At 41.5% G+C, this 27,544-nt stretch overlaps 1 protein-coding gene across 1 annotated transcript in view; it reads left to right on the forward strand.

Moving 5' to 3' along the window:
- Positions 1-27,544, forward strand: part of LOC127570973 (dynein axonemal heavy chain 11-like) — a 395,392-nt gene that overhangs the window by 217,466 nt on the left and 150,382 nt on the right. The window contains exons 54-57 of the mRNA XM_052016942.1: positions 13,754-13,877; positions 19,586-19,728; positions 21,390-21,551; positions 27,167-27,400. Coding sequence (XP_051872902.1) covers positions 13,754-13,877; positions 19,586-19,728; positions 21,390-21,551; positions 27,167-27,400 — 663 coding nt within the window. The remainder of the gene's footprint in view (positions 1-13,753; positions 13,878-19,585; positions 19,729-21,389; positions 21,552-27,166; positions 27,401-27,544) is intronic.

Genomic DNA, 27,544 nt, shown 5'->3' on the forward strand with positions numbered 1-27,544 from the left:
CTTATCTACATATTGTGTCAAGGAACATTCCTGAACACACCTAACAAACTCCACCCTATCTAAACCCCTTGCTCTAGGGAGATGCCAATCGATATTTGGAAAATTAACATCTCCCATCACGACAACTGTTATTATCACACCTTTCCAGGATCTGTTTCCCTATCTGCTCCCCAATATCCCTGTTACTATTGGGCGGCCTATAAAAAAACACCCAATAAAGTTATTGACCCCTTCCTGTTCCTAACCTCCACCCACAGAGACTCTGTAGACAATCTGTCCATGATGTCCACCTTTTCTGCAGCTGTGACACTATCTCTGATCAACAGTGCCACTCTCCCACCTCTTTTGCTTCCCTCCCTGTCTTTCCTGAAACATCTAAAACCCAGCACCTGAAGTAACCATTCCAGTCCCTGAGCTATCCAAGTCTCTGTAATGGCCACCACATCATAGCTCCAAGTACTGATCCACGCTCTAAGCTCATCCACATTGTTCACAATACTCCTTGCATTAAAATAGACACATCGCAAACTGTCAGTCTGAAGCATCCCTTCTCTATCATCTGCCTAACCTCCCTCTCGCACTGTCTATAAGCTTTCTCTATTCGAGAGCCAATTGCCTCTTTCCCCAGTCTCTTCAGTTCAGTTCCCACCCCACAACAATTCTAGTTTAAATTCTCCCTAGTAGCCTTAGCAAATCTCCCTGCCAGGATATTGGTCCCCCTGCGATTCAAGTGCAACCCGTCCTTTTTGGACAGGTCACACCTGTTCCAAAAGAGGTCCCAATGATACAGAAATCTGAATTCCTGCCCCCTGCTCCAATCCCTCAGCCACACATTTATCCTCCACCTCATTCTATTCCTATACTCACTGTCGTGTGGCACAGGTAGTAGTCCCGAGATTACTACCCTTGTGGTCCTGTTCTTCAGCCTTCTGCCTAATTCCCTAAACTCAGTCTTCAGGACCTCATCCCTCTTTCTACCTATGTCGTTGGTACCAACATGTACCATGACTTCTGACTGCTTTCCCTCCCACTCAAGAATGCTGTAGACTCGATCAGAGACATCCTGGACCCTGGCACCTGGGAGGCAACATACCATCCGGGATTCTCGCTCATGCCCACAGAACCTCCTGTCTGTTCCCCTGACTATCGAGTCCCCTATCACTATTGCCCTCCTCTTCTCCTCCCTTCCCTTCTGAGCAGCAGGACCAGTCCCAGTGCCAGAGACCTGGCTACTGCCGCTTGATCCCTGTAGGTCATCCCCCTCAACAGCATCCAAAGCCGAATACCTGTTTTTGAGGGGACAGCCTCTGGGGTCCTCTGCACTGTCTGACTGTTCCCTTTCTCTCTCCCCTGACAGTCACCCATCTATCTGCCTCCTGGACCCTAGAAGTACCTGTTCTAAGGTGGGGTGGGGGTGACTGTCTCCCGATGCACAGCATCTACATAACTCTCTCCTTGATGCTTCAGTGTTTGAAGCTGCGACTCCAGCTCATCAATTCTGAGATGAAGTTCCTCCAGCCTCAAACACTTACTGCAGATGTGGTCACTGTGCACCACAGCAGGGTCCACTAGCTCCCACATCATGCAGCTGCAGCACATCGCCATGCCCTCCATATGAACTATTTTTTTTCTTACCTACCCGTCATCTACTTAAAAGTTATTATTATAACAGTAAACCTTAGCCTTACTTACCAGCTACTCAGCAATGTTGTTGCCGATGGCCTCTGCCTCTTGATGCCAAAGCCTGTTGTGCCAAAGCCTGTCACTTTGGCCACTCCGACAATGGCCACACCGCTTGACAATACCTCCTTTTTATTGGCCCTTCTAAATTCTGCTAGAGAAAAAAAGCCCATGAAAACACACGAAACACACGAGCTTTTTAAGTACTCTCACCATACCTGAGAGGGACCTGCTGCCCCAACGTCTCCTGGGCTGATTCTGTAAAAGAAAAGCCCGTGGAAACACACAAGCCTTTCAAACACTCTCACCGTACCTGAGAGGGACCCACTGCTCCAATGTCTCCTGGGCTGATTTTGTAAAAGAAATTACACCTCAATACACCTCACAGAATATTTTACCTGATCAGAGGAATTATGTGATTGGCATTTTATGTTTGAACCAATAAGGGGTATTACATTATATTATAAGTTTCTTAAATCCAAGTTTAATTTCTCTACTATTGAATGATGGGGCTTTAGCTACCAAGGCAAGTTCTAGAACTATTCCTCTGTATCTGTTTCCTTGAAGTATATCTCCTTGGTTTAGGCCATTGTGTGTGACCCCATAAATTTTTGTTTGATAATCTTACTGCAAAGGCCCTTAGGGTGTTTTTCTATATTATAGGTACTAAAATGATACAAGTTATTGTAATACTATTATGTTGTTCCCTCTCAAACCACAGCCAAGTAGTGCTTGGGAGTATACACCCACAGAGTTCTCTGTGAAAGGACTTTCTGATCCTTTCACAGAGCTGGAAAGAAATGGGCCCAGTATCTGCAGTATGGAGAGGCAATTGTAGAAACCAGCAAGACTGGGTCTAGTGGCCCTGCTGTATTTAACAACAAGACTGCTTTAACATTTGTTATCTCTTTTCCTGGCTAGCAGCTGGTCAATTGGTTAGGATGATGGCTGTCAACAATGAAAGCCTAATAATTTGACATTTTGAAACTTTTAGCATTATGAACTATTTTGCATGAACCATTTTCATCATCTCGCTTAAAAACTTCAAAACTTCACTTACATCTCTTTAAAAGTGCTCCTGAGAAATCGTGGCCAACCCGTTGAGTTTTTCGCCACTGATATTGCTGGTAACTTTGTTACTTGGCTCTCTACTCCAAACAACAATGATTGATGAGCTCATTGATGTATCCCTGTTCAGTAGGGTGCAGCACATAGTCTCTCCAGAGAGAACAGCCACCTGCACTAACAGAATGGCTTCAATGGTTGTGAGGCTTCACCCACCCTCCCTGCAACTCCCCAGCCCATTTATTACACCCCATTTCCAAGGCTCACTAATTGGGAATGTCTTTGATATTTATAAATATTCAAAAAGCAATATATTCAAAATTCAACAAACAATATATTTAAACTTTAATATTAAAATATTGAAAAATGTGCACATACACTTGAAGGCTATTAAATATATTTACATGAACCAAATTAACTCAAATAAAATAATCTATTTAATGTTTTTCCAGCAGCTGTCTTTCCCCATACTTCTCTGCAGAGCTGCTAAACTTGTGTTAGATTTGTTCTGCCTCAAGTGTCAGATTTCCAGGCCTGAGAACTCGCACTGCCCTATTGGACTCCTTGTGTTGCAACACAGGTGACAGAGAGGAAGGTCCCACTGCTAGCTCAAGCCTAGGCCAGCAATGGATTTCAGGTCTTTCCTGAGGAAACACAGATTAGTATGAAGTACTGACAGCTAAATTCTACCCCACTATTCTTTTTTCGTCAAGGAACTCCATACTGCAGATAGCTTTGCTCTCACCAAAAGCATTTTCTTTTTTAAATTTGAATTCTACCATTTTGCTAGAATATAGTTGTTTGTAACTTATAGCTAGGCACTGAGGATGTTATGGTCATACACTATATTACCTGGAGTATGGGATATTCTTAGCTGGGGAGAGATATTGATGTGAAGGTAAAATGGATTGAAAAATGGTACATAGAGTTTAATCTAGGCAAATGTGAAGTGATGCATTTTGGGAGCACTAATGTGGTTAGAACATACACCATGAATGGTAGGGTCTTATGGAGTATTGAGGAACAGAGGGATCTTGGTGTACAAATACTGAGTCCTTGAAGGTGGCAATGTAGATAAGTAATGTGGTTAGAAAAGCATATGGGATACTGGCCTTCATTAGTTGGGGCATTGAATATTCCAACTTTATAAAACAACTGGAGTACTGCAGCAGTTCTGGTCACCAAGGTATGGGAAGGATATGATAGTGCTGGAGAGAAGATATGATAGTGCTGGAGAGAATGTAGAGGAGATTCAGCGGAAGGTTGCCTGGGATGGAGCAGTTCAGTTATAAGGAGAGATTGGAGAAGCTTAGTCTGTTCTCACTGGAGCCAAGTAGGTTAGGAGATCACGTGTTTGAGGTTTATAAAACTATGTGGGGTATCGATGGGGTAGACTGCAGGAAACCTTTCCCCATATCAGAGCAGGATAAAATGAAAGGACATAGATTTAAGGCAAGGGGGAAGAGATTTAGAGGGGACATGAGCAGGACTTTCTTCATCCAGAGAGTGGTAAGTACCTGGAATGCACTGCCTGAGTGAGTGGTTGATGCTGGGTGGCTGATATAAATTGAAGAAGTGTTTAGATGGCTACTTGAATCATTTAGGCTATGGGCCAAGTGCTGGGTGATGGGGTTAATATGGAAGGGTGCCCACTGGTTGGCATGGACAAGTTGGTCTGAATGGCCTGTTTCCATGCTCTATGATTCTATGAAATGCAGAATAGTGAAAGTATTAATGGATGACTTTAAATATGCAGCACAGAAAACAGGCCATTCGGCCCTTCTAGTCTGTGCCGAAACTTTATTCCACTAGTCCCATTGACCTCCACCCAGTCCACAACTCTCCAGACCTCTCCCATCCATGTATCTATCCAATTTATTCTTAAAACTGAAGAGTGAGCCCGCATTTACCACATCAGATGGCAGCTCGTTCCACACTCCCACCACTCTTTGAGTGAAGAAGTTCCCCCTAATGTTCCCCCTAATGTTCCCCCTAAACCTTTCCCCTTTCACCCTAAAGCCATGTCCTCTTGTACTTATCTCTCTTAATCTAGGTGGAAAGAGCCTACTTGTGTTTACTCTGTCTATGCCCCTCAATTTTGTAAACCTCTATCAAATCTCCCCTCATTCTTCTGCACTCCAAGGAAAAACTCCTAACCTGTTCAATCTTTCCCTGTAACTCAACTCATGAAGACCTGGCAACATTCTAGTAAATCTTCTCTGCACTCCTTCAATCTTACTGATATCCTTCCTATAGTTAGGTGACCAGAACTGCACACAATACTCCAAATTTGGCCTCACCAATGTCTTATACAACATCACCATAACATCCCAACTCCTATACTCAATACTTTGATTTATGAATGCCAGAATGTCAAAAGCCTTCTTTACAATCCTGTCTACCTGTGATGCCACTTTCAAGGAATTATGTATCTGAACTCCCAGATCCCTTTGTTCCTCCGCACTCCTCAGTGCCCTACCATTTACTGTGTATGTCCTACTTAATTTATCCTTCCAAAATGCAATGCCTCACACTTGTCTGCATTAAATTCCATCTGTCATTTTCTGGCCCATTCTTCCAGTTGGTCCTGATCCCTCTGCAAGCTTTGAAAGTTTTTCTCGCTGTCCACAACACCTCCAACCTTAGTGTCATCAGCAAACTTGCTGATCCAATTTACCACATTATCATCTAGATCATTGATATAGACAACAAACAACAATGGTCCCAGCACAGATCCCTAAGGCACACCACTAGTCACAGGCCTCCAGTCTGAGAAACAGTCATCCACTACCACTGTCTTCTCCTACACAGCCAATTTCGAATCCAGTTTACAACCTCTCCATGCATAACCTAGTGTCTGAACCTTCTGAACTAACGTCCCATGTGGGACCTTGTCAAAGTCCTTACTAAAGTTCATGTAGACAACATCCACAGCCTTTCCTTCATCTACTTTCTTGGTAACCTCCTCGAAAAACTCTACAAGATTCATTAAACATGATCTACCACGCATAAATCCATGCTGGCTGTCCTTAATCAGCCCTTGGCTGTCCAAATACTTGTATTTCCGATCTCTCAGAACACCTTCCAATAATTTACCTACTACTGATGTCAGGCTCACCAGCCTGTAATCACCTGGTTTGCTTTTGTAGCCTTTTTAAACAACGGAACAACATGAGCTACCCTCCAGTCCTCCGGCACCGCACCAGTGGCTAAGAACATTTTGAATATATTTGCCAGGGCCCCTGCAATTTCTGTACTAGTCTCTCTCAAGGTCCGAGGAAATATCTTGTCAGGCCCGGGGGATTTATCTACCTTTATTCACTGTAAGGCAGCAAGCACCTCCTCCTCTTTAATCTCTATATGTTCCATGACACTACTGCTTGTTTCCCTTCCTTCCATATACACTATGCCAGCTTCCTGAGTAAATACTGATGCAAAAAAACTGTTTAAGATCTCCCCCATCTCCTGATGCTCCATACATAGACAACCACTCTGATCTTCTAGGGGACTAATTTTGTCCCTTACTATCCTTTTACTCTTACTATACTTGTAGAAACCCTTTGTGTTTACCTTCACATTATCTGCCAAAGCAACCTCATGTCTTCTTTATTTCCTCCTTTAATATTTTCTTACATTTTCTATACTCTTGTTCATTTATTCCTGGTTGCCTGTACCTGGAATACCTCATTTGTTCCTGGTTGCTGTACCTGCTATACACCTCTTTTTCTTAACCAGATTGCCAATATCCCTTGAAAACCAAGGTACATAGAACAATACAGGCCCTTCGGCCCACCATGTTGTGGCAACCTTCAAACCATTCCTAAGACTATCTAACCCATTCCTCCCACATATCCCTCTTAAATTCCTCCATATGCTTATCTAACAATCTCTTGAACTTGACCAACATACACCCCAGGCAGCGCATTCCATGCACCAGCCACTCTCTGGGTGAAAAACCTCCCTCTGACGTCTCCCTTGAACTCCCTGCCCACCCCCCCCCCCATTACTTTAAAGCCATGCCCTCTTGTATTGAGCATTGGTGCCCTGGGAAAGAGGCGCTGGCTGTCCATTCTATGTATTCCTCTTAATATTTTGTATACATCTATCATGTCTCGCCTCATCCTCCTCCTCTCCAATGAGTAAAACCCTAACTCCTTTAGTCTCTCCTCATAATCCATACTCTCTAATCCAGGCAACATCCTGGTAAATCTCCTCTGCACCCTCTCCAATGAGTCCACATTCTTCCTATAATGAGGCAACCAGAACGGGACACAGTAATCTAAATGTGGTCTAACCAGAGTTTTGTAAAGCTGCATCATTACTTCATGGCTCTTAAACTCAATCCCACAATTTATGAAAGCTAACATCCCATAAACTTTCTTAACTACCCTATCCACCTGTGTGGAAACTTCCAGTGAATATGAACCCCCAGATCCCTCTGCTCCTCTACACTGCCCAGTTTGTCCTTCCAAAATGTACCACTTCACACTTCTCTGGATTGAACTCCATCTGCCACTTGTCAGCCCAGCTCTGCATCCTATCAATGATCCCTCTGCAATCTAGACAATCCTCCACACTATCCACAACACCACCGATCTTTGTGTCATCTGCAAACTTGCTAACCCACCCTTCCACCCCCTCATCTGTCATTAATAAATATCACAAAAAGTAGAGGTCCCAGAACTGATCCTTGTGGGACACCACTAGTCACAGCCCTCCAATTTGAATGCACTCCCTCCACCACAACCCTCTGCTTTCTACAGGCAAGCCAATTCTGAATCCACACGGCCAAGCTTCCCTGGATCCCATGCCCTCTGACCTTCTGAAGAAGCCTACTATGTGGAACCTTGTCAAATGCCTTACTAAAATCCATGTAGACCACATCTACTGCACTACCCTCATCAATCTTCCTGGTCACCTCGTCAAAGAACCCTATTAGGCTTGTGAGGCAAGATCTTCCCTTCACAAAGCCATGCTGGCTGTCCCTAATCAGGCCATGATTCTCTAAATGATCATAGATCCTATCTCTAGAATCCTTCCTAGCAGCTTACCCACCACAGATGCAAGGCTCACTGGTCTGTAATTCCCTGGACTATCCCTACTACCTTTTTTGAATAAGGGGACAACATTCGCCACCCTCCAATCCTCCGGTACCATCCCCGTGGACAACGAGGACTCAAAAGATCCTAGCCAACGGTTCAGCAATCTCCTCCCTCACCTCACGAAGCAGCCTGGGGAATATTCTGTCAGGACCCGGGGACTTACGTGTCCTAATATTTTCTAACAGCTCTAACACATCCTCTCTCTTGATATCTACATGCCCTAGAACATTACCCTTACCAACACTGTTCTCAGCATCATCAAGACCCCTCTCCTTGGTGAATACTGAAGAGAAGTATTCATTGAGAACCTCACCCACTTCCACAGCTTCCAGGCACAGCTTCCCACCTTTGTCTTTAATCGGACCTACCTTTACTCTAGCCATCCTTCTGCTCTTCACGTACGAGTAAAAAGCCTTGGAATTCTCCTTAACCCTACTCACCAAAGCCTTTTCATATCCCCTTCTCAAGTTCCCTACTTGCTGCTCTATATTCCTCACGAGCCCTGTCTGATCCTCGCTGCTTACACCTTATGTATGCTGCCTTCTTCTTCCTAACTAGTTTTTCTACTTCCCTTGTCACCCACAGTTCCTTCACCCTGCCATTCTTTCTCTGCCTCACCAGGACAAATTTATCCCTAACATCCTGCAAGAGATCCTTGAACATCGACCACATCTCTATCATACATTTCCCTTCAAAAATGTCATCCCAATTTACACTCTCAAGTTCTCACCTTATAGCCCCATAATTCACCATTCCCCAGTTAAATATCTTCCCGTCCTCTTTGCTCCTATCCCTGTCCATGACAATGCTAAAGGTTATGGAGCAGTGGTCGCTGTCCCCCAAATGCTCACCCACCGATAGATCTGTCACCTGACCCGGTTCATTACCTAAAACGAGATCTAATATGGCATTCCCCCTAGTCAGCCTGTCAACATACTGTGACAGGAATCCATCCTGGACACACTTAACAAACTCCGCCCCATCTAAACCTTTGGCACTAAGCGGGTGCCAATCAATATTTGGGAAGTTGAAGTGTCCCACTATAATAACCCTGTTATTTTTGCATCTTTCCAAAATCTGCCTCCCAATCTGCTCCTCAGTATCCCTACTGCTACCGGAAGGCCTATAGAATACTCCCAGTAGAGTAACTGCTCCTTTCTTGTTCCTAACTTCCACCCATATTGACTCTACAGAGGATCCTTCTACATTATCCACCCTTTCTACAGCTGTAATAGTGTCCCTGACCAGTATCACCACCCCTCCTCCTCTTCTCCCCCACTCCCCATCCCTTTTAAAACACTGAAAACCAGGAATATTCAATATCCATTCCTGCCCTGGTGACAGCCATGTCTCTGATAGCCACAATATCGTAGTCCCATGTACTTATCCAAGCTCTCAGTTCATCCCCCTTATTCCTGATGCTTCTTGCAATTAAGTAAATGCACTTTAGCCCATCGGCCTTACTACTTTTATACCCTGTACTCTGCTTCTCCTTCCTCAAAGCCTCTCTACCTGTTAGATCGGTCTTTGCCCCATCCCCTTCTTCCTCTGACCTACTCCTCCGGTTCCCATCCCCCTCGCAAACTAGTTTAAACCCTCCCAAACCACCCTAGCAAACATGGCTGCAAGGATATTTGCCCCCCTCAGGTTCAGGTGTAACTTGTCCTCTCTGTACAGGTCCCACCTTCCCCTGAAGAGATTCCATTGATGCAAAAATCCAAAAACCTTCCCTCCTACACCAACTTCTCAGCCACATATTTATTTGCCATCTCCTCCGATTCCTACCTTCACTATTGTGTGGCACTGGCAGCAATCCCGAGATTGCTACCCTCGCTCAAGAATCCTGTGGACCTGATGAGAGACATCCCGGACCCTGGCACCTGGGAAGCAACATACCATCCGGGATTCATGCTCACTGCCACAGAACCTCCTATCTGTTTCCCTGACTAGCGAGTCCCCTATCACTACTGCCTTCCTCTTCTCCTCCCTTCCCTTCTGAGCAGCAGGACTGGTCCCAGTGCCAGAGACCTGGCTCCTGCTGCTAGGCCCCTGCAGGTCATCCCCACTCAACAGCTTCCAAAGCGGGAAACCTGTTATTGAGGGGAACAGCCTCCGGGGTCCTCTGCACTGTCTGCCCATTCGTTTTCCTTTTCCTTTTCTCTCCCCTGACAGTCAGCCTTCTATCTACTTCCTGGACTCCAGAAGTACCTGCTCTAAGGGGGGTGACTGTCTCCTGATGTACAGTATCTACATAACTCTCTCCCTGATGCTCCACAGTGTTTGAAGCTGCAACTCCAGCTCATCAATTTTGAGCTGAAGTTCCTCCAGCCTCAAACACTTATTGCAGATGTGGCCATCGTGGACCTTGCTGCGGTCCACAAGCTCCCACATCAAACAGCTGCAGCACACCACCATGTCCTCCATCTGAACTAATTCTTTTTTTTCTCCCTACCTAGTTTTTTCCTACTTAAATAATTCTAATAGATAATAAGTAAACCTTACCTTTACTTACCAGCTATTCACCTGCCCCACCCCTTTAGCACCTAAGCCCCTTGAGCCAAAGCCTAATCAATCTGCTCTCTCTCACTCCACTGCCCGCTGGATATGGCACTTTGCTTTTTAAACTGCCCACGCTTTACCTGCTGACGTCACGCGCCTGCGCAGTCCTGCCCCCACTATTCCCGATGAGAACTTTTATAAAATAACTTATAAAAAAGAACCTTATAAAACAAAACCTTATAAGAAAAAAGAAAAACTTGTCGGTTCCAAAGTCCCGACGCCTGCTGAAGCGAAACCCACAAAACCCATGCCTGTTAACTTTGCCTTTAATCCTGGCAGGAACATGCAAACCCTGCACTCTCAAAATTTCGCCTTTGAAGACCTTCCACTTACTGAACACATCCTTGCCAGAAAACAACTTATCCCAATCCACTCTTCCTAGATCCTTTCTCATTGCAACAAAATTGGCCTTTCTCCAATTTAGAACCTCAACTCGAGGACCAGACCTATCCTCATCCATAATTAACTTGAAACTAATGACATTATGGTCACTGGACCAAAAATGTTCACCTGCACATACTTCTGTCACCTGACCTGTCTGGTTCCCTAATAGGACATCAAGTATTGCATTGTCTCTCGTTGGCACCTCTATATATTGATTTAGAAAACTTTCCCGAACACAGTTGACAAACTCCAAGCCATCCAGCCCTTTCACAGTGTGGGAGTCCTAGTCAATAGGCAGAAAGTTAAAATCCCCTACTATTACAACTTTCTGTTTCTTACATTGGTCTGCTATCTCTCTACAGATTTGCTCCTCCAATTCTCTCCGACTATTGGGCGATCTATAATACAACCCTATTAGTGTGGCCACACCTTTCCCATTCCTCAGCTCCACCCATATGGCCTCTGTAGACAAACCCTCCAGTCTGTCCTGTCTATGCACAGACATGATATTTTCCCTGACTAGTAATGCTACTCCTCCCCCTTTCATCCCTCCCCCTCTATCACGTCTGAAACAACGGAACCCCAGAACATTAAGCTGCCAGTCCTGCCTCTCCTGCAACCAAGTCTCACTAATAGCAATAATGTCGTAATCCCATTTACCAATCCACGCCCTAAACTCATCTGCCTTACCTACAATACTCCTTGCATTGAAATAGACGCACCTCAGAACATTTCTATCACGTACAAACCTTTGATTTCTGTCTATACCTGCAGTCCTTGCATGACCTTTATCCTCCTTCACCTCACTATCTGCTCTAACACTCTGGTAACACTAACACTCTAATGCCTGCAAATCTAGTTTAAACCCCCCAGAGCAGCACTAGCAAACCTACCCGCAAGTATGTTAGTCCCCTTCCAGTTCAGGTGCAAACTGTCTTGTCAGAACAGGTCCCACCTTCCCTGGAACAAAGCCCAATTGTCCAGAAACATGAAGCTCTCCCTCCTGCACCATCTCCTTAGCCACATATTTAGCTGTGTATCTTCTTATCTCTAGTCTCACTAGCACGTGGCATGGGAAGCAATCCTGAGATTGCAACCTTCGAGATCCTGTCCTTCAACTTTGCAACCAATTCTCTAAACTCTTTGCAGGACCTCCTCCTCCTTCCTATCCACGTCATTGGTCCCTACATGGAACATGACATCTGGCTGCTCACCCTCCTGAGAATATCAAGAAATCGATCCGAGATATCATGGACCCTGGCACCAGGGAGGCAACAGACCATCTGAGATTCTCGATCTCTCCCACAGAACCTCCTACCTGTCCCCCTAACTATCGAATCCCCTATCACTACTGCTCTCCTCTTTTCCCTTCTTCCTTTCTGAGCTGAGGGGCCAGTCTTGGTACCAGAGACGCAACCACTACAACTTGTCCCTGGTAGGTCGTCCCCACCAACAGTATCCAAAGCAGTATACTTATTGTTGATGGGAACGGCCACAGGGGTGGTCTGCTCTTTCTGTCTATACCCCCTCCCTCTCCTGACAGTCACGCAGCTACCTACCTCATGACTTTTAGGGGTGACTATCTCCCTGAAACTCCTGTCTATTTTGCCTTTGCCTCATGAATGATCCGAAGTTCATCCATCTCCTGCTCCAGTTCCCTAACTCAGTTTGTCAGGAGCTGCAGCTGGATGCACCTTTTACAGGTGTAGTCATCAGGGACAAGTGTGGTGTCCCTGACTTCCCGCATACTGCGTACAGAGCACACGGCTGCCCTAACTGCTGCCTTCATTACCTACTCCTAAGTTAATTAAATTAATTAAAGGAACTTACCCAGCTTTACCTCACTGGGAGCAAGCTCTTCCTCAGACTCTGCTGGCCAAAGCCTCAAAGCTCCACTCCTACCCTGAGCCACTCACACACTGGCCACTCCCCTTCAGTTACCCCTCCTTCTATATGAACCTGCCAATTATCGCAAGTATGCACTCCCTCTAATCAACCAATCAACACTCTGTTTAACCCTTCAGTTGCTGCGATGCTGATGGTCCCGCGATCACACTGTACTGAGTCCCCACTCCACGGTCCTTTTAAAGCACGCTCACCTCAGCTCCTCAGCAATCAGCGCTGTCCCGAGCCCCTCACTCCTCCTCCCGCTGCGATGGTCCTGCGATCACACTGATATTTTCAATTTGGTTGCAATTTCTTATTGAACAACAAATTGACACATTTGGTAATGTAGCAGTTAGCGGAACGTTATTACAGCGTCAGGGACCCGGGTTCAATTCTGGCCGCTGTCTGTAAGGAGTTCGTAAGTTGTCCCCGTGTCTGCGTGGGTTTCCTCCGGGTACTCCACTTTCCTCCCACATTCCAAAGACGCATGGGTTAGGAAGTTGTGGGCATGCTATGTTGGTGCTGGAAGCGTGGCAACACTTGCAGGCTGCAACCAGAACACTCTACGCAAAGATGCATTTCACTGTGTGCTTCGATGTACCTGTGACTATTTTATCTCATCTAAAACTACCTGAATTTGTCAAATAGTGTTTGGTGACATTCCGCCCCCAAAAGAAACAAAAATAAAACTGAAGCATTTCATCTTCATATTCTTCATATACCTTTATATGTATGAAGAGAAAGTAGCCAAGCAATTTATGAATTTACTTTTAAGTGCTTTATCCCATTTTCTTTGTTGGAAGCACTGGATTGCAGCTGAGAAAGGAGGCAGGTGGCCACAGGGCTTTGCCAGAGCACTTTATAGCCAGCTGGTAAGGGCAATGAAGGTCAACCTAATGTGCATCTCCATGCTCAGTTTCTCCTATTGGTTCAGTGCAACAATTATGTTTCACAAGTTATTGGCTTTCAATTCTCACTCTTGCATTCGGCTGTGCTGTTCTCTGATGTACTGTAGCAATGGACCACCCGATTTTTTTTAGTGGCATTGGTAACAGTTCACTTTCTGCTCCATTTAGGTTGATCTTGCTAATTTGTACATAAAAACTGGAGCCAAAAACCTGCCAACAGTTTTCCTTCTGACAGATGCTCAAGTTCCAGATGAACGTTTCATGGTCCTGATCAACGATCTTCTGGCATCAGGTAAAAGGCAAATCTGTATCATACACAGGTTCCATTTCAAAACAGTCACCGTGTCAAAGTGCTGTCAGGTCTCTGGCAGGGCACTGGGAGACATCTTACAGTCATACTTTCACTCCATTTCTCCCTCTGAAAAATCGGCTGTGCTTGTCAGTCTCTAATGTGGAGAAATCCAGGGGTCATCTACTGTCAATTTTAAACTGTGGCATAAATCTACTACATCAAGGACTAGTGGAAGGCAAATGATTTGTAGTTCTGAAATGAAGTAAAATATTTTTTGTTCATCCTGTATTGAAATTAAAACTCATTATGCATTATAGCACTCTATTTCATCCTTTCATTAGATATTAGAACTGTGGACTTCCTTATTTCTGTTAACCTTTTCTTCAATTTTCAGACCTTTAAAATGCAAACTCACCACCACCTAGCCTCACAAGTTCATGATTTACCTTTTATATTGTGTTAAGCTTGTTGATTTACTGTACTGTGACATTTTTGCGCCTCATTAGCTTAATGTTCCAGGGTTCCGTTGTTTCAGACGTGATAGAGGAGGAGGGATGAAAGGGGGAGGTGTGGCATTACTAGTCAGGGAAAATATCACAGCTGTGCGTAGACAGGACAGCCCGGAGGGCTTGTCTACAGAGGCCATATGGGTGGAGCTGAGGAACAGGAAAGGTGTGACCACGCTAATAGGGTTGTATTATAGACCGCCGAATAGAGAGAATTGGAGGAGTAAATCTGTAGTGAGATAGCAGACTGATGTAAGAAACAGAAAGTTGTAATAGTAGGGGATTTTAACTTTCCACATATTGACTGGGACTCCCACACTGTGAAAGGGCTGGATGGCTTGGAGTTTGTCAAATATGTTCAGGAAAGTTTTCTAGAGGTAGCAATGAGAGAGAATGCAATACTTGGTCTCCTATCAGGGAACCAGACAGGTCAGGTGACAGAAGTATGTGTAGGTGAACATTTTTGGTCCAGTGACCATAATGTCATTAGTTTCAAGTTAATTATGGATAAGGATAGGTCTGGTCCTCGAGTTGAGGTTCTAAATTGGAGAAAGGCCAATTTTGTGGAAATGAGAAAGGATCTAGGAAGAGTGGATTGGGATAAGTTGTTTTCTGGCAAGGATGTGTTCAGTAAATGGAAGGCCTTCAAAGGCGAAATTTTGAGAGTACAGCGTTTGCATGTTCCTGGCAGGATTAAAGGCAAAGTTAACAGGCATAGGGAACCTTGGTTTTCAAGGGATATTGGCGATCTGGTTAAGAAAAAGAGAGAGGTGTATAGCAGGTATAGGCAACTAGGAACAAATGAGGTACTTGAAGAGTATAGAAATGGAAGAAAATACTAAAGAAGGAAATCAGGAAGGCAAAAAGAAGACATGAGGTTGCTCTGGCAGATAATGTGAAGGTAAACCCAAAGGGTTTCTACAAGTATATTAAGAGCCCAGCGCATCACGCGACCACCAGCCTCCCCTCCTTGGACTCTGTCTTTACTTCTCGTTGTCTTGGTGAAGCAGCCAGCATAATCAAAGACCCCAGCCACCTGGGACATTCTCTCTTCTCTTCTCTTCCCTTCCATCGGGTAGAAGATACAGGAGCCTGAGGGCACATACTACCAGACTTAAGGACAGCTTCTACCCCACTGTGATAAGACTATTGAACAGTTCCCTTATACAATGAGATGGACTATGACCTCACGATCTACCTTGTTGTGACCTTGCACCTTATTGCATTGCACCTTCTCTGTAGCTGTGACACTTTACTCTGTACTGTTATTGTTTATAGCTGTACTAACTCAATGCATTCTGTACTAACTCAATGTAACTGCACTGTGTAATGAGTTGACCTGTATGATCAGTTTGCAAGACAAGTTTTTCACTGTACCTCGGTACAAGTGACAATAATAAACCAATACCAATACCAAGTAAAAGGATAGTAAGGGACAAAATTGAAGATCAGAGTGGTCGGCTATGTGTGGAGCTTCAGGAGATGGGGGAGACCTCAAACAGTTTTTTTGCATCAGTATTTACACAGGAAACTGGCATAGTGGATATGGAAGTAAGGGAAACAAGCAGTAGTGTCATGGAACATATAGAGATTAAAGAGGAGGAGGTGCTTGCTGCCTTACAGCGGATAAAGGTAGATAAATCCCCTGGGCCTGACATGATATTTCCTTGGACCTTGAGAGAGACTAGTGTAGAAATTGCAGGGGCCCTGGCAAATATATTTAAAATGTCCTTAGCCCCAGATGTGCTGCCGGAGGACTGGAGGGTAGCTCATGTTGTTCCATTGTTTAAAAAAGGCTCTAAAAGTAAACCAGGTAATTATAAGGCTGGTGAGCCTGACATCAGTAGTAGGTAAATTATTGGAAGGTGTTCTGAGAGATCGGATATACAAGTATTTGGACAACCAAGGGCTGATTAAAGATAGTCAACAATGGCTTTGTGCATGGTAGATCGTGTTTGACGAATCTTGTAGAGTTTTTCGAGGAGGTTACCAAGAAAGTAGATGAAGGAAAGGCTGTGGAGTGTTGTCTACATGGACCTTTAGTAAGGCCTTTGACAAGGTCACCACATGGGAGGTTAGTTCAGAAGGTTCAGACACTAGGTATCCATGGAGAGGTTGTAAAACTGGATTCGAAATTGGCTGTGTGGGAGAAGACAGAGAGTGGTAGTGGATGATTGTTTCTTCAGACTGGAGGCCTGTGACTGGTGGTGTGCCTCAGGTATCTGTGCTGGGGCCATTGTTGTTTGTTGTCTATATCAATGATCTAGATGATAATGTGGGTAAATTGGATCAGCAGGTTTGCTAATGACACTAAGATTGGAGGTGTTGTGGACAGTGAGGAAGGCTTTCAAGCTTGCAGAGGGATCAGGACCAACTGGAAAAGTGGGCCAGAAAATGGCAGATGGAATTTAATGCAGACAAGTGTGAGCTGTTGCATTTTGGAAGGACAAATCAAGGTAGGACATACACAGTAAATGGTAGGGCACTGAGGAGTGCGGAGGAACAAAGGGATCTGGGAGTTCAGATACATAATTCCCGAAAGTGGTATCACATGTCGACAGGGTTGTAAGAAGGCTTTTAGCATCCTGGCATTCATAATCAAAGTATTGAGTATAGGAGTTGGGATGTTATGGTGAGGTGTTTAAGACATTGGTGAAGCCAAATTTGGAGTATTGTGTGAAGTCTGGTCACCTAACTATAGGAAGGATATCAGTAAGATTGAATGAGTGCAGAGAAGATTTACTAGAATGTTGCCGGGTCTTCAAGAGTTGAGTTACAGGGAAGGATTGAACAGGTTAGGACTTTATTCCTTGGAGTGCAGAAGACTGAGGGGAGATTTGATAGAGGTTTACAAAATTATGAGGGGTATAGACAGAGTTAATGCAAATAGGCTCTTTCCACCTAGATTAGGAGAGATAAGTATGAGAGGACATGGCTTTAGGTGAAAGGGGAAAGATTTGGGGGAATATTAGGGGGAACTTCTTCACTCAGAGAGTGGTGGGAGTGTGGAACGAGCTGCCATCTGACATGGTAAATGCGGACTCACTTCAGTTTTAAGAATAAGTTGGATAGATACATGGATGGGAGAGGTCTGGAGGGTTATGGACTGGGTGCAGGTCAATGGGACTAGTGGAATAAAGTTTCGGCACAGACTAGAAGGGCAGAATGGCCTGTTTTCTGTGCTGTAGTGTTCTATGGTTCTAAATGCTTTGGATAAATAAAGGTCATGAAAGGCACTGTATTAATGGCAGTCTTTATTTAACATTTCACCTTGTTCTTTTCAATGTCAACAAGACTAGGATTCCAATTGAAATTTCTACTGGACATTCTCTTCCACAACCTCCCCCCCCCCCCCACCCCCCACTGTAAGAAACAAATGTTTTGTCTTTGTTACACCAGCTCCCATGGATGTTTGATTAAGTGGATGACTCCATAATTGCAATTAATTCTTAATGACTCTTAGTGAATAGGTTTTTACTTTTATCATTTATACAAACATATAAAAAAAATTAAGCAGAAGGAGATCTGCTGCCAGTTCTCAGACAGTGTTCTTTAATTGACTCGAATAAGAGCATAATATTAAAACTGTTGCATCAATAAAAGAGAAATACTGGAAATACTCAGCAAGTCAGAACAAAAGGGCATGAAACTGAAATGTTAACTCTGTTTCTCTCTCCACAGATGCTGAGTATTTCCAGCATTTTCTGTTTTTATTTCAGATTTATGGTTTTTTGATTTTCTAAAACAGTAGCATGTTGAATATACAAAAAAAAGATTTCAAGTACCAACTACTTTTACACACACTGAAAATTATCTGTTTTACCCAGGACCTTCAATTACAGACTATTGTTAACAGAAAGCAAATGAGACCCAATCATTCAACTTTTGGTACCATTTAGTAAAGCTTTCAATCAAACAACCTTTCTACTTCAGATTTTTCCATTTTGATCCCGTGAATCATCTTCTATACTTCAGGCACAGTATAAATGTACTTTATAGAGTCATTGAAAGACACTGTGCAGAAACAGGCCCTTTGGCCTCCAGAGTATGTGCTGACCATCAGCCACCCATTTTCACAAATCCCACACTGATCCCATTTTCTTTTATTCTTCCCACATTCTCACATGTTGTTGGTATTGAATTATTTTATAATTTCAATGTGTGATTTGAAAGGAAAGGCACCATGCACATAATAGATTTTAGTCAGGGTAGTCATCTGAGGTTTGGTCACCATGCAAGTTGAACAGACAACTCTAAAGGTAAACAGTTGAGTTTATTTGCTGACAGCCTTATACTTGCTGCTTGTGATTTTCCCATCCATGAAAGCTAATGGAACTTAGAAATGGAAAACACCAGGTTGTATCTTTGTTCAATATGACTTAATATATTGGCATTTTGTGATTGCACTTTCATTTAACAGCAGAAATCAAGGATGCAGGCCTTCTTCCTTGTTAGTCTCCTTCTGGAGATTCCATTGCTCTGATTTACAATTAGATGCAGACAATGAATTGGTGAAATTATTAACAAATTATGTTTCATGATACTATACTGAATGCCATCACTAATCAGTGCCAAATGATTGCTCTGAACCTGGAGTATCAGATGCATTATATTTGCCAGAAATAGTGATTTAGCTGTGTGGCAAGATGGATTTGTATAACTAGGCAGAAATGTTGATTGTAACTGAACTCAACTAGGGAGTGAAAATGCAGGTAATCAATAGCTAGTGCTTTGGATAAAGTCGATGTAATCAAGGGGAGTTGGAGGGTTTATCTTAAACATTGTTTGGGAAACACTAGGATTTTAAGGATGTTTTGGCAATATGCAATTTTAATTTGTGGTTTATAGAAAGGTTTTGGAACAGTACAGCATGGGAGTAGGCCCCTGACCCACAATGTCTGTGTCAAACACAATGCCGAATTAAACTAAATCTCTACTACCTGTACACAATCTATTTCTCTCCATTCCCTGCATATTCATTCAACTGTTTTCTTTAGGAATTGTTAATTTGGGAATAAATAAGCGGATAAGGTAACTCAAATTACTACCCTGGAAAAGCAATGAACTTTCATTTTGAAAATATTTGTGTTACATCTTGCTGTTCTGTTACCAATACATTTTCTTAAAAATTCAAGATAAATATCACAATTGTACTGAGATGCTTTTGCTTGTGGCAATCAGAATTTAAACTGTTTTAAACAGGTGAAATTCCTGACCTGTTCAGCGAAGAAGAGACAGACAATATCATCAGCAGTATACGTAATGAGCTTCGAGGTTTAGGCATATTGGATAACAGGGAAAACTGCTGGAAGTTTTTTCTGAACAGGACACGGCAGCAGCTTAAGGTATTCACAAAAACTTTAAATTCATCAACAAGACTTTTCCTTCCAAAGAAACAGCAAACTTTTCTGAACTATAAATTTAATGCACTTAAATAGAAGAACAAAATGCTGGGAATACACAGGAGATCAGGCAGCATCTGTAGAGTGAGTAAAAGAACCAACATTTCAGGCCATTGGCCATTCATTGATGGAAGAAAATTGGCCTGAAAGTTAACTCTTGGATCCCAACAACTTGTTAAGTGCTTATATAATTTTCTGTTCATTTCAGATTTTTGGCATCTTCTGTATTTTGTTATATATTTATTCTTTTGATGATTTGATGATTGTTGTTTTTGAATGCAAGGCTCCAGATTAAGACTTGATTCTTAATCCAATTGCTCAACCTTCCCAATTATAAGTCTGCTGGATATGGTACTCTGCTGGTACTCAAGCACACTAAGTATGACAGATTTATCACTAAAACTAGTGTATCTGATATGGAAATAAGTAATGTTTCAGTAGTAGATTTATAAATTTCAGTAGTAGAATGGTAACTTTACCTGCAGAAATGACAAAGCAAGCTTGTAGCACATTTTCTGAATGCTGTATTTAAAATATGATTAAGCATGTTAGTGTAATGTGCTAATGAGACAATGGGTTATGCCACAAAATAGCAGTTTGAATCAAACCTGCAGTTCTTCTCAGACTCTCTGAGCTCAGCATTGCTGGCAGGACTGGTGCCACATAGAACCCAGCAACATCACCACATTAAGAGAAGACTGGAGTCAGAGTTGAGCCAAGCTGCATTTAAACACCTCCTAGTGGCCATTCCATAAATGCTGTTACAAAGAACGTTGGAATAGTTTACTAAATACAGAATAAAATGATCCTTTGGTTAGGCAGGGTGAGCATATACAAAATTAATACACTGTAGGAACTTAAAACCAAGAAAAATATTACTTTACTAGTGACAAAAACAGAAAATGCTGGAGATACTCAGCAGGTCATGCTGCATAGTGAGGGGAGAAACAGAGTTAATGTTTCAGCTACATGACTTTCTTCAGGTTCATCAGAACCTGAAACACTAACTGTTTTTCTCTTTACAGATGCTGCCTGATCTGTTGAGCTTATCCAGTATTTTCTGGATTTTTTTTCTGATTTCCAGCATCTGCAGTTTTTTTGCTTTTATTAATTTTGTTAGTTTTTTTATATATATAACTAATGAAATACTTTCAGGTCAAACATGGGCATGGAAACCTCCTCATTGTCACCTACCATTCTCCTTCAATGGATGAATCAGTGCCGAAAATATTGAGGGTAAATGGAGGCATTTCTCCATTTTAGCAACTCCTTTTTTGAGTAACGTGGGCTGAATAGCCTCTTGTGTGCAATAGCTTTCTATCAAAGAACCTTTTTTGCTATCTATTCAGATATTGCTGAGACATCTTGCATTTCCTTTGAAATGAACCATTATATTTTGTGTTACTTTGAGTTCATGCAGGGTGAATCCACCATCTATTAATTTATATTAGGTCCAATTTTTATGTAGGTAGGTGGCTTCTTGTCCCAGCTTATTTTGAATTCTGATCTATGCATATTCTTTTCATGTGATCATAACTCACTCTGAGTACTTACTTTGATCATGGTCATTATTTAGTTGTGTTTGTAATCTTGTTCCCCCGCAGGTTGTTCTCTGTTTCTCTCCAGTTGGTTCAACCTTGCGCGTGAGAGCCCGGAAGTTCCCAGCCATAGTTAACTGCACAGCTATTGACTGGTTTCATGAGTGGCCACAGGAGGCCCTAATGTCTGTCAGCAGGCGGTTCATTGAGGAGATTGAGGGGATTAAGGTGGGTGTCTTATGAGTGTCAGTCAAGCTAATGTGTCGAAATGCATCAGTCTATGGGATGTTAAGGACATTCACGTTGCTTTAAGTGGTATCAATCATTGAATGCCAAGATTTTTTTGCTAAACAATTCTGCAAGTATATGAAGCATTACTACAGAAATCTGCAGAAATTTCTGCTATGGACTGCTGTGTACATTGTACTCCTTTTTGAGAAATCACTCATTTACAATTTGAGATGTAACTTTGCGAAATTTTGAAATGTGGATACATTACCGAGATAGAGACTTCCTAAAACATTAGTTTCTCAATACTAGGGTTTTATTAATTATAGTGCTAACAGTCTTTTAACATTTGAAATTTACAGATTAGAGAAGGTTGTAGGAATATCATGAACTTTTAAATTGTTTTGGGATAAAATTGCCTGGATTGTCTGAAGCTATCCTATTTCCTTGCTTTGTATTATAATGAACATATAAAATGCTACAGCAGGTATTTAAACTCTTATTTGCACTTATTCATAACACATAGGAATAATATTTGAAGTGATAAGCCTAATATTGGCCAGGAGTCAGTCATGTTGATGCTTTGACATCGCCAGGAGATATGACAACATTGTTTGGGCTGATTAGCCCTTTGTTTTAAAGAATATTGTTTTTAATCGTCAAGGAGTCAATTACATTTTGCATTAACTGATTTTTTTCTTTGTTTAAAAGCTGATTGCTTCAACTATCTATATTCTCATTAGATCACTACAGGAATTCCTCTTGGATACCTGGACCTAGGAACTGAATTATGCCTCATTGGCCTTAATGAGGCCAGTGATAGGAATATGGCCAACTGTTCAACCAGACTACAGGTGTCATTTGCAGCTGTAGAGGTAGTACGTTGTGAAAGTGTGCTTGGGGTGGTGGCATGAAGGTGAATTGAGAGGAAAAGCAAGACCAACTAGCTGTAGCAGCAGGGAATAATATCAGTGAAAAAAATAAACCCTTTTGAATTGCAGTCTCCATCATACCCTATCATGTCACTAGTTTGCCTGAAATTCTTTACTGCAGGGATAGGGTGTGCTACAGCCAGTCGTAAATTAATTCCATTTAACAGAACAGAACAAGCCTCAGGCCAGTAATCTGCATATCTAGTCAAAGTCTGCTGAGACACCTGTGCCAATATGGTGGCATGCAGGTGATATACACAATCTCAAAGGCAACAAAGAAGGATGAGATGTGGAAATGGTGGTGGGGAGAGGAGAAAGGAGGTAGCAGGAGACAATTTCTAGCTCAGAATCCCATCGCTGTACTAGTCCTCTGATCCTTGTAAAGCAAGTGTAACAGCATTTAATTTCTAGTTCAGGCAGTTCAAATATAGCTGTTGTGAAGAATAGCTTTAAGATTTCCATACTGTTAGCTGAACAAATTTATTAAATTGCACCATGTGTGCATTTGTTAATTTTTAATGTTATCTCCCTTCATATCTTTGAAGAAGTTAATTATAGGCCTTAAATGATCATAAAGCAGTCAGTCGCTCAAGATTTGTATTACACTAACCACTGATTGCATTAAAATGTGTTAATTCTATTATTATTAATGCTGGGTTTTCTGTGAAATTCCCTGAGGAAAAAAAAACTCAATTATTCATTGTGGAAGAAAGTTCAAAGTTTCTTTTAGCTCATGCTCTAAATTATATATGAAGTTTTAAATTTCTAGCATTGATCTTGCATTAAAAGGAGAAGAAGAATGGGTAATTAACTTATGTAATTGTAATTGTATTAATAACCATTTCAAAGAATTTACCTCATGATGAAGCTCATTAAAAGTAGCTTCATCCTCTTATTCTCGAGGAAGATTAGCTTTGAACCAATGTCAAATATTATGTTATTTGAAAAAAAGGACTATTTGGTTTTCTGAGTATTTACTTTGCACTTCAGTGGTTATTTAGACAATTGTTAGATACAACATAAAATTAAAAGATTTTAAGCTAGAAATTACAGAACTAAAAAGGTGTGTTGTGAAATTTACAACAACTGCAGTTACACCCTCTGAACATGACAATTCCAAGCAATCAAAATTTTATTGTTAACAGAACTCATTAAATAAATATGCATTGAGCAAATTATGAGATATTCAAAGTTATTTCTGACATAATGGGCCTGATCGTGCAGGCTCTTCCCTGAATAGCTGTAAGTTTTCACTGTATGCCCACCATTATCTTGGCTGGATGCAGAGGGGCTACTAGTTGCTCCTCACTCTTCCCTGAAATTCACCAGCAAAGTCCAGATGGTGACTGAGCCTCAGGTGATGCAATGCAGAGATCTTGCCTCAGAAACGCTCCTAACAGAAGCCAGTAGTGAGAGAAGAACTTTGTCCTCTGTCAAAGCTGATATGATTTTCATGCTCAGGAACTATTGAATTTTTTTAGTGAAATTAATACACGGAAAACACCCATACACTCTTAAAAACATGATTTAAACCAAATGAGTTAAATCAAATAACAAGGTCTACATACCATTCAACTAGCAGCCTTTTCTTGCTATTCATTTCCATGGGGCTGCTGTACTTTAACCTGGTATTAGCTGTTTAGACAGGTTTCCCAATCCAAGATTTGGAAATCTGAGAAAGTCTACACTGCCCCATTGGACTCCATAAGTCCAGCAAGTTGCAAGTAACTGGAGCAGGAGGTTTGTACGACAGCCAGCACTCAGAGCTTCTGCCCAGTTAACTACTTAAAAGCTGGCAGATCCAAGCCATTCTGCTGGCTTATAAGATTAAAAGTTTGAAGCAAATAAGTTAAAAAGATGAAATTTACTATATAATTTAAAACGTGATAAAGTTAATTTAAAAAGGCACAAAAATAGCAAATAATTAACAGACATTGAAGTTAAAACTATTTTTTAAAAAGTAACTTATTTTCACTGTGGCCTCTTAGATTCTAATCAAGTAAATGAGAAATCAGCAGCCCCTGGTTTATGTGCTGAGTCAGACCTGGCTCAGAATCCACGTGTGATTTCCCTAATGTAATGCTGGGGAATCTCAACAAAATGGGAGCAGACTTAGCCCCCCGAATGTTGGCATGTTCCAGACGTTTGTGTTTGTAAAGCATGCTGGAAAATCTAGGGTTCAGTTTGAATGGCTGGATGCTGGCAGTTCTCGTTGGAACTTCCGGTCAGTTCCATCTGTACTTTCCACATGATTTAAATGTTAATCATCCCTGAGTCACACCTCAAGAAGTGTGTGTGATGAGAAGACTGTTTTTAAAAAAATGAAGCAAAATTACTAAAACTGTTTCCTTTTTTTTTGCTTACACAGAATTAGATTAATTCATTTTCAAAAATGTGTTGTATTTGGTTATATTTTGCTGACAATTTTGTTTTTCATTATCCATAATTATTCAGGTTATAGACTCCAATGGATAATAAATTAAAACTGTTGTTGCCAAGAACAAAATGTTTGGATGAGAATTTGCTTTAAGTGAAATTTAATCATTTTAAGACTATGATTTCATCTTCCCAATCCCAAAATAAACGATTGATGCCTCTTTTGACATAAAACAAGGGCTTTAGTTGCATGCATCACTGCACTGTGTTCACAGACAAATGCAAAGAGGATGGTGTTGAAAAAAATCATAGCGATCAATCATTCAGGACAAATAATTTATGCTAATGAAATTACAATAATTAGTAGTCACACAATGACCCTTTGAGAAGCCACAGCTGTTAAAGTCAGGAAGTGCTGTCACCACTGAGCTTATCTGAACAGAAGGGCTAAATTGTGAATGAAGGATAGAGCAGTCATCAAAGAGTTCTGTTCTGGGGCGATTATCATTATCTGAAAGCACTTTGAATTACTACCAGCTGCTCTCTGACTGACTGTGTCTTCCATGCTGTGCTGTTTTGTTAAGTTAATGACAACTGCCATTTTACCCCTTGAGATGTGCCTTCTCAAAGCAGTTATAGTGCTATGAGATACAGGTTTAGCAAACTGGGTTCCGGCACAAATGTTTTGACTTAAACTACACTATTCCAAATCAAAGATTGAATTAATATGTTTTGTTGCTATGCCTGACAATTGTTATTATGGTTGATGATGAGCAGTTATTGAGTTTCTCAAGAACTTTAATCAGATAGGTGTCCTTCATTGTAAATATGTGAAATAATTTTTCATCTTCAAGAACATCACAAAAATAATGGTTTCATTTCAATTAATAAAAGAATCTGATTTTGGAGGTAAATCTGTTTGACCTTACACAGAATATAAAGAGTGATATGACAAAATGGGCATTATTTTTTTAACCAGTTCCACCAAGTGTGGAGAGAAATTTTCAGAAATCCCCCAGGGTCGCTCATATTCCTGATGTGAACGCTTGGCACTGTGCTCCACGGAGCTCTAGAGACATTTTGTTTGATAGTTTGGAGAATTTTATTGAAATTTAAAAAAACAGCTAGTGGAAGCATTGGAAATATTAAGTGAATAGTCAGAATTTCAAACAAAACTTCTATTTTGTACAGTCACCAAGAACAATAATTTATCTATTCACATCTAAAATCAATTATGCCCTACTTTTGTCTAAAGGTGCTAAGCCTCTAATGACAGTACGATGGTGAATCATGTATGGCTTTGCTTAGTATTTGTCTACCTCATTTAATTCATATTAATTGATTTTTGGACATCTGTTGATTAATTAAATTAGCTTCATGTGTACAAGATTCATTAGGTCAACAATCAGATGCGATATGATATAAAATAAAGCCGAACAGAGGACATCAAGAGGACGGCATGGTAGAAAAATTGTAGTTGATTAAGGCGTTAAAGGAGAAGGAAGGTATAGGGTGCAGTACAAGTCTAACGTAATTTGGATATATAGCTTTTGTAAAACTTAAGTCTTTCAGAATAATATGTTTGGTGATTAGGGTTTTCAAGACTGAAAGTTCAGTTTGAAGTAAGCAATTATACATGAGATCCTCGGGCCAACTTTCATCCCAGCAATAAAGCAGGAAGAGGTGATAGTGTAAATAGAAATGAAATGCAGTATTCGCTATCTTGTTTCCATGATCATTGCCTTTGAAACACTTGGCTTTGAAACATTTTGGGTTAATACATGGACGTGACTGCCCTGCGGCTTACCCCATTGAACTTCTTGCACTACGTAAGCAGGGTATGCAATAAGCAGGCACTGCATAGTGGATATTCTGTATATATAGGACAGCTTAATCAGGGAAACTTGGAAACACCATTGGAAACTGTTGACATTCACTTAAAATGAAAAACAGACCCCACCTTTGAAGTCATTGGCATTATTACAAAAGTTACAGTATTAGTCATAAATATTAATAAATGTTCAACAAAATAACAACATGTTATATTGCAGTGAGAAATATTGATCTTACATGTTGCTTTAGATCACAAGTTGTTCCAGTCTCAGTATTGCATTCTCACACCTTTAATTGTAAGGTTACTTGCCTACATCTAAGTTGAATTGTTATGTCAAAGCTTCCCAGTGATAAATGAAGTAATTACTGACTAAAAGGCCAGTGTCAATAGTATTTAAGACACATCTCACTGAAAACGATACAAGAAACACTTATGGTTAAATTGATTTACCTCTTTTCTTGCCTCTTTTCAAGCCAAATTTGCAAGATTCTATCAGTCTATTTATGGCCTACATTCACACCAGTGTAAATGAAATAAGTAAACATTACCACCAGAAAGACAAGAGGTACAATTACACCACTCCCAAGAGCTTCCTGGAGCAGATCACGCTCTACAAAAACTTGCTGCAGAAAAAGCAGAAAGATTTAGTACAGAAAATGGACCACCTTACAAATGGCATCCAGAAGTTGAAGACAGCAGCATCACAGGTAAATGTGATTCCAGGTTCACTAAAGTTTGTTGAATTTTTTTTGAAGTTGTGGTGACACAGTAACTGAATGAATGTGAGGTTAACTACAACATAGACGGATGTTTCGTGGGACAGAGGAGACTTATAAAATCATACAAGAATG

The sequence above is a fragment of the Pristis pectinata genome, chromosome 5 (assembly GCF_009764475.1).
Source record: "Pristis pectinata isolate sPriPec2 chromosome 5, sPriPec2.1.pri, whole genome shotgun sequence".
In the NCBI taxonomy this organism is placed as follows: Eukaryota; Metazoa; Chordata; class Chondrichthyes; order Rhinopristiformes; family Pristidae; genus Pristis; species Pristis pectinata.